Source organism: Epinephelus fuscoguttatus, linkage group LG20, assembly GCF_011397635.1.
Source record: "Epinephelus fuscoguttatus linkage group LG20, E.fuscoguttatus.final_Chr_v1".
NCBI classification, from domain to species: Eukaryota; Metazoa; Chordata; class Actinopteri; order Perciformes; family Serranidae; genus Epinephelus; species Epinephelus fuscoguttatus.
Genome location: NC_064771.1, coordinates 10701314 through 10715495, shown reverse-complemented (window position 1 = coordinate 10715495; position 14182 = coordinate 10701314). Strand labels below are relative to the sequence as shown.

Genomic DNA, 14182 nt, shown 5'->3' with positions numbered 1-14182 from the left:
CATCATATGGAAGATTAAATTTGTACTCAGGCACAGCACTTGTAGGCTAAATGTACCTGGTAACAATCCAGCACTGCTCAAACCATGTGGACACATGCAGCTTTGAAGGCAGCACTCCTCTCAGACCTGTGGGAAAGCAGTGTATAAATATATGAAGCTGCATTTAGCACTTTGCTGTTGTTGTTGGCCATTTCACCTCTTGTACATTTGCATTAAATCCTCACAGGTTTCAAAATATGTGTTTCGAATCAGATTTTTGATGTAACCAGCTCAATTTAATTCATTAAAAAGTGCACTTTTGCACTTTAATATTGCCTAGTGTTTCTTGTATGTAACAAAAAAAATCCCAACTTCCTCAGCTTTCCAAACAACTGTGATGTTTCCCATTGTATGTGTTTTTAATGAATTAAGTCCCCCCCACTGCAGCTACAGCTGTCAAAGGGATTGACCAATAGGCTGCGGGGGGAGGCGGGGCTTTTACTGTCATAGACACGTGTACCGGGAAGTAGGAAGTAAATACACAGAAGTCGAGGTGCCACTGGAAAGAAGTGAGTAAACCTGAAACTAAGGCTAAAAATGACCGATAACGTAAACTAACGTAGAATTAAACTCCGCCGAATGAATGCACGTTGTTTTATATTACTGCGAATAGAGCTTGAGTGAAATATAACAGCGTTACTCTATAATATAAGGCGAGCAAGCATTTAAAGTTAGCCGGTTGGCTTTCATTTACAGGTTAGTCACGTCAGTTGCCTTCTGTGTACAGTATACTGTATGTCTGTGTTTGTGGTTGTAACTGAGTTACAGGGAGACCAATTATACCACACACAGCAGTGTTTATGACGACACACTAAGACGTTTACGCAACCTACTTTGACAGTAATAAAAAAATGAAACATAAGTTACGTATTAGCCGTTTATGTAAAAAGGTTAAAGCCTATGAGTTCTGAATCCACACAATCATAACCCATGCAGTTTATCTGCGGGAACACACACACACACACACACACACACACACACACACACATGCATTTAAACCTTCATTCAAAATTCATTCCACCCTTCTGAGATGAATATCAATATTTGTAAGTCATATTTGTACCGTATGAAGTTGTCAGTCCTCAATACATTATATAAACAGCTTCCAGTGCTACTGTGTGGTAAATATTCCCATTGCATGCTTTTTTTTTTTATTTATGTGCCCATGAAAATCTCATTCAGTGATTACATGAAAGCAGTTTGTACAGCTCATGTTGGTAAATATTTCCAGCAACCACAACACATGCTTATTGAATATAAATGTGAAAGTTGCCATCTAGAGCTACTTTTAATGAGCACTTCATCCACAAAATGGCCATTTAGCCTATATCAATTAGTCATGTTGTGTTACCTTGAATTTGTGACGAATACATTGTTTTTCTCGCATGCCTTCACGGAAGGTATGTCAAAATGTTTTGACATAGTTTTGCTGTTGTTACAGGTAGTCCCCAGTCAATCAATAAGTCAATGTGTTCCCCTCTGTCTGTTTAGGCATGTGAGGAAACAAAGATTTCCTCACCAATTCAAGGTTACACAGCATGACTATGTGATTTCCAAATGGTTGTTTTCTGGGTGGAGTATTCCTTTAAAGAGAAACACGTAGGCCTATTTGACTTCATAAGCTATAGGAGTGAAACTTTCTCATTTCAATACTTGGAGTTTTTTTGTCACTACGGTCTCACTTGGTCTGGTATGACCAGAAAGTAACGGTTGCTGATGCCACTAAACTTGTATAACGGACATGACTCAGGCAGTTTGTGACTTTATGAGTCGTCTCTCCTTGTGCCACTGTTACACTGTGATTTAATATTATAATTTGGTAATACTATTTTTCAGCATGGGCATGCCAATAGTGCTTTTTTAAATTTAATTATCCTGTGATAGTCAATTGTGATCACAGTGGCCACTTTTTCCAGCAAGTTACATACAGTAGATGAAAGCACCCCCATCCCTGGAATTACCCCAAAACAAACACAATGTGGAGAAAATCTCCTATATAATTATGTACTAATTATTGGCAGCATCTACTGTACATTGCATTTTTTGAATAACTATGAAGGATTAGATTTTTCTTTCTTTCCTGTATTATCTTGTATTTGAGAAGTAATGGGATAACCTTAACAGGTTTGGCTACATGGCTGCAAATGGAAATTCCAGGATATTTAATTCCTGAACAAACAGGATTTCACTCACTTGTTCAGCTGTGTGCTGAAGCAAACACAGCAGGTGTGTGTCAGTCTTGTAATGCCAGGACTTAAAGGCACACATTTAAGATGAGTCAGCCTAACCACATTTTCCTCTGTTGTGGGATCTGTTGTTAGTTCTCTTGTCATTCTTGTCTATACTTGGGCATCACGTATATAAACTTCCTGCTTTCACATGTCAACTCGCTCCAAGATGGGAATGATATTTACTTAAGTCTTGTTGGAGTATTTAAAGGCAGTGCAATTATTTGAAGATGTCAATCCACCCATTTTTTATTCTCCCACTTCTCAAAGTCTTTGTGAAAAGATTCAAGCAAGATATGATCTGCCACATCATCAATGTAATGTGAATGTACCGTGGGATTAGTTTGAGCGTATGTTTGTGTTTATTTTGTCCAGGTCTGGCACCATGCTGGAAGGCTACACCCCTGTGACCCAGGCCCTGCTGGGGACTCTGTTCACCTGGGGTCTGACTGCTGCCGGAGCAGCTCTGGTGTTTGTCTTCTCTAGCCGGCAGGTATTGTATGAATTTAAAAACCCACTGACATGCAGAGCTTGAGTAAACACGCAGGTGTAGTAAGCATTCCGTTAAACATACTTAGCCACTGTCCTGGCAAGAGTTAGATGTGAAGATACCACGCCCCACGTCTGTTTGATAAGTGTGTAGTTGGAGCCAGCAGCTGGTTAGCTTAACTTAGCATAATGACTAGAAACAAGGGAAATAGTAAAACAATCTGCTTACTGTACCAGCACCTCTGAAGTTCCCTAATTAACACATTGTATGTTGCTTCATTTTCACAAACAAAAATATTTTTTTACACTTTTTTTTTTGTTGTGGATTAAACAAATGAGGTCTATCATGTTGATAAGTGAGCTCCAGAGGTGCTGGTAGGTGGACTTTGTTATCTTCAGATAAAGTGAGGATTGCTATTTCCTCCTGCTTTTAATCTGGTCTAATCCAAGACAAGGTCACTGTCTCCTGGCTATAACAATATATTTAATGGACAGATATGAGAGTGATATCATTTCACTCTTGGTTAGCAAAAAATAAACATATTTTTCTTTTAATGTGGATGCTCTTCATGCTATACAATGTCTATGCAGCCCACAAATTTTGGGTTAGTCAAATGTCATATAAAGAAAAAAACAAACAAATACTTGAGTATAAACAATAGAACCGGGTTAAAAAATACATAGATGTAATACATAGAAGTAGATTTTCATCTTTAATGTGATTTAAAAAAAAAGATCCCAGACCCCAAAAGATCCCCCCAAAAGATCCTTGTAAAAATTTCCCTTTGCTATCGTTTAACCTAGCTGTCATCAATTCAAAGGAAGCACAATCAGCCAGTCAGTAAATCCTCATTGTGTCGGACTATTACAGTGGCAAAGAATAATTCCAGCTGCAGAAATTAAGCCAGTAAATGCCAAACCAAATTCAAAGGTGGGGGATTCTGGTAAGGATTTTTGTAGCCGTTCAACCAATTTCCCAATAACCTCTTTCAAGAAAGGAAAAACCAAAGAACATTCCCACAATGAGTTTGAGAAGGTACCTGTCTCTATGTTAGAGTTCTAACACTATTAGTTCTGTATCAGGTCTGTTTTTATAAGGTCTTACTAGTGTATAATTGCACCTATGAATGATCTTATAATGTGACATCCTTAATGAACCTTGCTGTATTTTTCCACTATGTCTTTCCATGCATGTACCTTAATGTTACAATTTAGACCTTTTTGCCAAATTAGCCTTACATTTTCAAGCTTCCCACACCGAGCATCTGCAACCATATTGTAAAGGACTGAGGCTGAGTTAGCAGATCTAAGTAGCTCAGAAATACTTTCCTCCTGGCTTGGTTTGATGCCTATGGCTCCAGTGCTACTTTTAAACTGGAGGTACCTCCAAAAATCTCCCTTCTCTTTCAGACACAGCAGAGTGTAGGTCACCTGCATTACCCTAAACTGCTGTAGTTACATGTATAAAACAAAACAAAACAAAACAGAATTGAAGCCAGTGTTAATTTTGGCAGCTATTTTAGATTTTATCTTAGTTTTGAGACAAAAGTGCTTATTAGCTTTAGTCACATTTTAGTCAGTTTTATCCTTCATAGTTTTAGTCTAGTTTTAGTTGATGAAAATGAATGACATTTTAGTCATTACTTTTTGTCAGTATGTTTTCTGTACATCTTTTTATCTTTAAACTAACCCTTTTAGGCTAATTAATGAATCAGAAATTAGAATCAGGGTGACAGGTTGTACAAACATTTTAGACAAATTTTCTACAAATACAAATAATTTCTGAACATTTACAAACTGTCATTTCTCCAGCGGTTTTTGACAGGTTTAAGCGGTGATTTACGAGCACACACTTCTGACCATCATTTGAAAAGCTCAACATCTCCCTATATATGGTCTTAAAAACGTTCACACGACAAATAACTAATCTGAGACAGCTAGGATTTGTACCCAGGTTCATTGTAAACTCTGACTTATCCACCTCACTGTTAAACAGCAGAAAAATAACTTAACTAAAGCCTGAATTGTTTCTGCAACACCAAAGTCTGGAGGTTTAAACTTGTGTCTTCTCACAGAGTTGTTGATTAAAGCTTAACTTTTATTTCTGTCAGAGAAAACTGATCTGAGTTCAGACTGTTTACTCACAGCACAGCTACACTCAGATTTCTGAGCCTCCTACCTGCCTGTCAAACAGCATCAACCTATAAACCTTCCTGAGACAGTCTGGATCTCAGTGGAGTCCCACAGGGACCAGCTGTAAAGTCTGGTGGCCGGTGTCTGCTTGCTCTGCTGCCATTCAGCGGCTAACAAGCGAAGCTGCTAACAGCCACTGCTGTAACTAACGAACTCCACAAATCCATCCAGTAGCTCCACCATCTACAGTCAGACGCACATGGCTGATTATCTACTGCTGAATTACAGCTCGCAACTTGCACCAACAGTTGACGCTGCTCCAGTGTGAGTGTTTTTGCTGACTAGCAAAACATCCTGGTGCAGACTATTTGCCTGTCGCTCTCACTTTTAGGTTGTCATCGTCTCGATTTTGTCATGGGAAAAAGGTAATTGACGAAAAATGTTCGTCATAGTTTTTGTCAGTGAAATGAACACTCCTTGAAGCTGAAAAATGCATATTGTATAATATAGTGATTAAAACAGAAGTACCTTTTCCATCAGATGTGAGTCAGGCAAAACATCTAACATAAAATTGATCAGACATATCAGTGATAAAATAATCAGTTTCTATTTCCATTGTTTTTAAATGGTTTTAGCCATTTAGCTGCTGGCGCCAGGAGCTGAGGATTTCCAATATATGTGCTCGAGAGTGTGTTACAGTACATCGCTCGAAACCCCCCTGTTGACAGAATGATATTGCTGGTAGATTGAGTTTTTTGTTATCTCTGAACCTCTGTCCCTCAGGACATGTTGCATTTTTGCCAGTTAAGTCAACAGTAAGAGATTTACTGAAGGGTTTGAGGATATTGATTTGACTGACTCGTACAATCTGTCCTCTTGTCTGCCCTTTTCAGAAGCGCATCTTGGATGGAAGTTTAGGCTTTGCAGCTGGGGTGAGTAGGATTTCTTCTGAACTGAACCTCCTACACACACACACTCACATACAGTGCAGGTAGGAGGATGCTACGATGTGATGGGTTTTTGGACGTTTTTGCTGTGGCAGCTGAGTTTCTTCCAGAGACAGACAAAGCCTAACACTTCCAGATGCCACTTTAATTCATAAAAGTTTGCAATAATTGTTCCCCTGAAGGAATTCTTGGCCTTATCATGTCTAAAGAGGTATTATGCGACAGATAGAAAATCCACCCCCTAAACCCCAGTGTCTGACTCTTACAATTACATTTCTTGATTTCCTGAGGGGGACACAGTTCATGGCCGATATGTATCAAGTGTCTCAGAGTAGGGAATCAGTTGCAAATCTGAACTGGCACAGAGGTGGGAAGTCTCAATGTGACATCTATTAAAATATATCATAATAACTCTTTTAGCTTTTTTTAATCTATGAAAGTTATCTTGTAATGTAGCTCTTCTGGGATTTAGGAGAGCTGCATAGCTATTAAACTTATCACGAGTTCATACAGGAGAGAAATAATAGGATAGACATCTACACACATTGTGTTAGGTGAGAAGTAAAGAGTGTGTAATAATCATTTGATTTTAGATAACAGCAAGGTTCTCTGAGCTTGCATTAATTGATTTTATTTTTACCCCTTGGCGGCAGCACAACAAGCTGTAAACAAAACATTGACATATGTTTTAACCTTCTAAAGTTAATTTGGCTAATGTGTTTGCAAATTATTATTGACACATAGCAGACAGATACACAGAGAGCATACTGCCAACACTATCAAAACATTTACAGAGTTATTGTCAGTTAGTGTTGCCAAGGCTTGATTTTATTGAAGCTATGGGGCAATGAACTTCTTAAATAAGTGTTCCAGCTGAAAAGCTGAAGTACAGTGTCGGGTTGTAATCAACCAAAGAAAATCTTGGTCCACTGAAATTCTTCTTACACTTCAACCAATCGATTAGTCAATAGGGAAATTTTTTTTTTATGTAAGGTAAGGTAAAACTTGAATGTCCCTGTGGGGCAATTTGATTTGCAGCCAGTAGTCAACAACAACAATACCAATAAACAACACTCACAGCACAGGACACAATGCATTCAAGAAAAAAAAACAACAACAAAAAACAAACAAACAAACAAATGACCTGATCAGTGCTTATTAAGAGCCACTATTGCAGACGGGACAAAGAAAAGTCTATACCTATTGGTGTGTTATACATAGGTGACTTAAATAAGCCACAGTGCACTGAGTAAACTTAACTTGGTGGCATTGTCTGTCTGCCAAAGTGTTTTGTTTTTTTTGGGACTTGGGAGCGCCACGTTTGTATCTTAGGTTCAGGGTTCCTACGCAAGTATGGAAAAGTATAGACATAAATTTGATCAATTTCCAGGCATTAAAAAGTATGGAAAATGAAAAATAAAGTATGGAATAATATTTATGTTTCCAGACTATTACCACTGTTCTAAAATACTGTTTTCTAAAACAGAAAATTAGGTATTTCCAATAATAATTTAATCAATCCGGATCGTGTTTTATGCCGGGCCAAGCACAGTTTGTGTGAGAGCAAACGTCTCAGAAAACATACCGCCCCTTTTACCTGATTGACAAGTGGTATGTCCAGTCCGCTGCCCCATGACCCTCCTCCAGCCCCCCAGGTATCACTGCACCTTTGACAAGAAGACGAGTTTCACGTGGTTCACAATGGGTAGATGCAAGTTTTTGGATGGATGGCTTGACAATGCCGTATATAAATACTGGTTGGCCAAGGATTCCCTATTCACACACAGAGCTAGATGCAAGCTTTGTGTGAAATCGTTTGACATCGCCAACATGGGGGAGAAGGCGATTCTGAGCCACATGAAAGGAAAAAACACTGACGTCTCTTTACTGCATCGCTTGCACCCAGAGTCCCAACCTTTTTGCCTCAGCCCAGACATTGAACTTACCTGAGTTTTTCTTTGCATGCCATTATGGTACTTGGCTACAATCGCCTATTAAGAATAATTAAATATGATGTGAAATATGATACACTGATATATTTACTCAGATGTTGCATATTCTCTGAAAAAAACAAAACAAAACAAAAAAAACGCAAAGTCTGGAAATTAGGGTATCGAAAAGTATGGAATTTTGAAATTCCAAATGTGTAGGAACCCTGTAGGTTACAAACGCTAGCAGCATGACGAGGCAATGAGCGATTATTTTGTGCTGAGAGCTGCACTTTTAGGCTTTCTTAGGCCATAGGAGTAACATATATGAATTTTGAAATTTGGTGCAGTTCCTCATTATAAACTAAAAGAGTGTAATGTCTGTGCTAAAGTCACATGTACAGACATTACACTCTTTTAGTTTTTTAATGAGTAACTGCTAGGAGCAAATCACTGCACTCATGACCAGAATATGCCAAGGTGCCAGAAAACCATGTGTCGAACTTGTGTAGAAAAGAGTATCTGCACATTAGTCAAAGCAGTCAGTAACACCTGTGCTGCATCACTCCTGCTCAGATGGGAAATGTAGTTCAAAAGCAGAGTGTGTAGTCCTCTCTGCACAACAGTAGATTTCAATATCAAGTAAAGGAAACATTATAGAGAAATTCCACAAGAACCATGCATAGACAAAAACAACTAAACAATAGAGAAGACAATATATACAAATAGAAGACTGAGTATATACATAATACTAAAATAAAAGGGTGAAGACACTGCACAAACATCAGGCAGACCATCATAAAATGCAGTACCTAAAATCCTAATAACATAGACCTAAAGCAGATCCGCAAAAATCGATATTATAACATAGCACTCATATCAAAATCAACGTTTAAGCCCTTTGGGTGTAGAGAGTCTAATGTGTGTATCCAAAAGAGTTCTTTTTGACATAATCTTTTGTCAATGTCTCCTCCTCCTCCTGGCAACCGTACATGCTCAATTCCCTGAAAACGGAGGGAAGAGATAGGATGAGAAAGAGCATTAAAATGACTGGCAACTGGATAGTTAAGATCAACACGTCTGATGGAACTTTTATGTTCACTGATCCTCTGCTTTAAACTATGTATAGTTTTGCCTACATACACCTTGTCACCTTGTCACAGGGACATTTAAGTATGTAGATCACATTTTTAGTGTTACATATAATGAAACTTCTCACTAGGTAACTTCTTCCAGATCTGGGATGTTTAAAGTCAAAAGATTTCTGAGTATTGTTACATTGGGCACAATTGCCGCATGGATAGTTGCCATTTCTCAGAGGTGCCAAGAGGGTCTGACTTGGAGCGGTTTGTATACTAGCACTGACCACCCTATACACAAACAAAGGTAGGTCTTTAAATTTATTATTAAGTGAAGGATCATTAGAGATTAAACTAGTCCATAGCCATTGGTAGCTTTGTCACCTTCTACCTATGCCAGTCCTCAATGCCTATGTGCAGTTTCACATAGACTGACCACGTCAGTGAGTAGAAAAACATGGGACAGACAGAATGACTGACTGACAGAATGACACACTGACAGTTTCCGTGATTATGTACAGCATACCATACCATGACTTAGTCATACCAAAAATTATAAGAAAAAAAAAAACATTGGGCCACAGGGGGAGCCACAGCAATCGGTCGCATTTTAGCCATTTTGAAGCATTTTTCTGTTGTTATAGCGCCACCCAGTCGCCAATTACAGTTAAATTTCTCCAGTCACCTTGAGGCGTTCTGTTCTACATATCTACCAAGTTTAGTTTGGCGGTTAGGCCTAGATAAGAAATTAGCTCTCTAGCGCCCCCATTTTGTTTGATGGGGTCAATAATGGAGGGGTCCCCTCAGATTATGTGTGGTCATATGCCTACAAAGTTGCGTGGTGATCAGTGAAACCCTTGAGATGTTATACACCTTTATGTGATGAGCCACGCCCTCCGCAATATTCATTGCCTTATAGAAGCTCAGTTTTAGTAAGTTTTCCAACTTTTGCCAAGAGGGAACTTTAGATATTGGTCCCTAGATTATGTTCACAGAGTTTCATGCAGATCGGTGAAACTTCCTAGGAAGAGATCAATTTTAAGTGTTTTTCAAAAAATTCAAAATGGCAGAAAATCTATATGACCGGAAGTTATGGGTTCTTGAGGCAAATTTGTTCCTTGTGAGGAGAGGCATCTCTGTGCAAAGTTTCATGTCTCTACGACATACGGGGCATGAGATATGCCCATTCAAAGTTTGCAATTTCAGTCAGTTGCTATAGCGCCCCCCTTTGGCCAATTGATGTAATATTGCTTCATTTGCATCCTCCCATGACCCTCTACCACTGTGCCAAATTTCACATGGATTGACCAAGTCAGTGAGGAGAAAAAAGTGGAACAGAGTTTTCGTCATTATATAGTAAGATATAGTAAGATGCCAGTATTTCATGATAGTATTTTTAATCACATAGGCTTTTGGAGTATAGGTGGTAATACATGAGACGGAAAACTTCTTATACCTTAATGAGTAACGACACCAATTTTCAAAATTCATTTATGTTATTTCTATGGCCTATATTTTAATCCCTGTATGTACTCAGTTCGTAATTCACACATACCTCTTTCTGCTCTTCAGTCTTTAAATGTGTTCATTGCGCAAACTATGCCATGTTTAATGATTCATTTGATTTTACAGTTCTTAGCATTTCAAAGGATAACATTCATTTTCAGAGAACTCGTCCCTCCTGCAAGTTGGCAGCCTCATAAACAGCTGACATACCTGTGTGAAATTGATGTTTTTTTAAATCATGTCAAAACTTTAATTGCGATTCCTTATCGTGATTAGTGATAAGTGAGGTGATAAGACCAATGCCACATGATAAGAGACGGTCTACGCTTCCTTGAGAGAGAGAACAGCAGAAAATATAGATCCAATTTTAGTCAGCCATTATCGCAATTATCTGTACTGTGGTCTTAACAGCTTTTCAATTACATCCCTGGCTGTGCTGTTGCTCTTATGCATTCCAGTGAAATAGGAGAAAAGAGCAGAGATGTGTTTCTGTCACACATATGCTTCTTTCCAATTTAGTGAGAAGCATATCCTTCTGAAATATATTTTTGATGAATTTAGCCACTCAGCATGATGAATATTTGATACAAATTGCCAGTCTCTCCAATTTTGCAGCCCCTTGTCAGCATAATATGCTTTAACAGTAGTTCATTTTAATAAGAAGCTTAATTTTTCATTCTCTTTCTTGCATATTAAATGTTAGTTTTTGGCTGTAATAATCTGTTATGTTGTCTAAGTTATTCGTATCTGGTGGCATAGCCGAACGTGTAAATGGATGACTTTTTCAGTTTTGTTGTTCTGTTGCACTTCCTTGGCTCAAATTTGGTTTCTGTTACTGTAAGTTTTTGGTTGAGATCGACTTTTGAGACTTTATAGACATCAAATGTAGAGGAACTCAATGCAAGAATTAAAATAACAAAGTGCTTCTATTGATTTTGCTGTGTACCTGGAAAAAAAAGTGGTAAGAAACTATCTGCAGTATGAATACAGGATATATGGATGGAGAGGGACTAAGTGCTGCTGCTGAAGGTGGCCAACTGATGCAATTTTATGCTTGTTGAATGCCGACAGTAAACTGCAGTCCTCCGTGCTCACTGATGTTGTGCCTCTGAGACCAGACTTTGCCAAGTGACGAGATTACTGCTCCATTTTGCTTTTATAGTGGACAAATTCAACTATTCAGTGATATCAAGTTCTGAGAAAATAATACCTGAGGGAGTTGAGTGGAGATGGAAAGAGGAGGGAAGTAGATCGGTTCTCCCTTTATGTCGTTTTCAAAGAAGAATGTCCTGACCAGCCTTGGGATTGCTTTTTAGCCGCAGATGGAGAGTAAAAGAAGGTCAAACAGATAGTAGGAGCCAGTTTAAAGGATGGAGGCAGGTACTGATGGATGGAATGTTACACAGTATTAAATGATGGGCATTTTTCCCCACTTCTGAGCAGAAATACCTTTTTATCATTTTTCAAACCATTCTCTTCCTGCTCTTTTACTCCATAATTTTCTTTTTTCCTTTTACAAAGCAATTACACACATGCAGTATACCGCAATTGGCAGTCTGACAAGCTTTTAACCTTGGTCTCAAATGTCCAGGAGTCTCACCTGAGGAAGGATGTAGAAAACATCAGAGTGACTATGAACAAGAAATGGCTAACTCATTAATTTAATTAGGAGATGAGGTTGACCCCACTTCTGAGTTTGCCCTTGGGAGCTGTTATAGTTTCAAGTTTGAGGAGCAACTGCTTCCATGAGATTTTCCTGAATATAAATCTACATATCAAATGTTTCTTTTATTAATATTGTCAGTGAGCCTCAACATAAAAGACAATAATAATAATAATAATAATTTACTGGTATACTAGGCACAATTGTTGGTCACCGTTTATAAACAGCAAAAGCAAAAGTAAAAGTCAATCCCAGATTCACTCTTGTTTGGCATTTCACCTTGCTATATCTGCATTTTCTGTTGTGCTATGTCTCTTGGATGCCTGCCACTTATGGTCTGGCAACTGGTTTTTACCTTTTTATAAAGCAACGACCTCACCTAAGTGCTGTGGGCGTACGCACACATAAATGCCCTGCACACAGAAAATAAGGAGAAAAATAAGAAACCCCAGGCAGAATACACCGCCACACACTGAGAGTAGGTTGTAAGTGATGATTGAGAGGGATTATTTCAGTATGAGTCTATACGTTTTTTGTTAGAATCGTGCATAGTATATTTTTAACAATACACTTTATGTTATGGCCATAAATTACCATTTATTGTTGTCTCTGAGATCTCTGTTCTTCTGTCAATTAGGTCTAAGTAGTATAGTACCCATGAACCTCAGCTGCCTTTGATTTAGAGTAGAAGCCAGTCAGGTGTGATTCTGAGCTAATAGCCAGTTTTGAAAAAAAATATATTCAATGGTGTAAACAAAGCAGACAAATTCATCGAATAGTGACCCGGGGTCTTGAAGGGAAGTACCAAAACTGCTGATGGTTTCTAAGGTTTATACAAATATTTGCACGAATCTTAAGATCTTTGATGGAATGTTTCTTACCAAAATATAACCTGAGACATTAAGTTAAACCACTTGCACTTTGGACTGTTCATTAGAGAACCATGTATTTTCTAATGTCTGCACTAAGTTTGCTAAATTGTAGGGCTGTAGTCTCCTAGTCGACTATTCGATTATTTAGTCGCGATGCTCTCGTCCGACCAAATTCTCATTAGTCGAATAATCGCCGTGTTACTTTCATAAGGAGAAAAGTGCTACATCAACAGCTTTCCAGGATTAATCCATTATTTCCTGCGGCAGGGGGACAGGCTAAGTTACCTGTGAAAATGGGGGTGTTTTCAAAACACCCCCATTGTTGACAGAAAGTCGGACTACTCTGGGATGTATCCTGGCTTCTTATGAACAGAGGAAATCTCCTAGCTCGTTGCTAGGCTAATGTATACAATGTAAAATGCCATAGGCTGGCGCTAATAACGTTAGCATGTTGTATTTGCTTGTTTTGTCGGTGAATGTTGTGAGCTGTACGTTAATGGAGCCAAATTATCTACCGTTACCTTTGTTAGATGCTGCTGTTGTCCCTGGTTTTATATGAGAAGAGAAAAAGATCACTAGACGCTAGGCTAATTTATACAATGTAAAACGCCATAGACTTGTGCTAAAAACGTTAGCATGTTATATTAGTAGGCAAAATGTAAAGACAAGTGTTTGTCAGTTCTGCGATTTATAGTGAAGCCAGTTTGCATACTTGTGTTTGAAATTGTCTCTATTAAGCCATGTTTAATGTGTGTTTTGAATCAACTATATGAATAAAGTTTGATTTGAACTAAACTTTACAGCACTTAACACAGTCCTCCACCACCAGCTAGTGTTTTGGAGGTGTAACTGCAGAGTGAGACAGACACACCACCGCAGAAGTAAAAATAACGTGCAGATTTTTTTTTTTCACGACTAATCGATTAGTTGAAGATTATGTACGACTTTTGTCGACAAAGGTTTTCTTTGGTTGACTACAGCCCTATTAAATTGAATTAATTAATGAATCTAAGTCTCACTGGTGATTGAATCAGGAGAATGTCAGATTTATCCACGGCCTTAGAAGTGCTCCAACTTTCAGTTGCTTAATATTGTTGATACAACAGGACTTTTACTTCTGGATGCCTAAAATACCTTCTCCCATTTCATGACATTATTGGGCCATCAAGAAAGAGAGAAAGTTCAGCACACCCCTTATTCAGAATGCACAGAGAAAACGACAAATATTGTTTACTACTGCTGTCAAAAAATGAAAATCCTTCTTCAGTAAAGATTTACAATAACCCTAATAGAGTGCT

The 14182-nt window shown here is 38.3% G+C and overlaps 1 protein-coding gene across 2 annotated transcripts in view; it reads left to right on the top strand.

The window, feature by feature from the left end:
* Positions 1-499: 499 nt before the first annotated feature.
* Positions 500-14182, top strand: part of LOC125881043 (zinc transporter ZIP11-like) — a 188318-nt gene continuing 174635 nt past the window's right edge. For both annotated transcript variants that reach the window (XM_049563952.1, XM_049563950.1), the window contains exons 1-3: positions 500-548; positions 2643-2760; positions 5783-5821. In XM_049563952.1, the coding sequence (XP_049419909.1) occupies positions 2653-2760; positions 5783-5821 (147 nt within the window). In that variant the 5' untranslated portion in view covers positions 500-548; positions 2643-2652. The remainder of the gene's footprint in view (positions 549-2642; positions 2761-5782; positions 5822-14182) is intronic.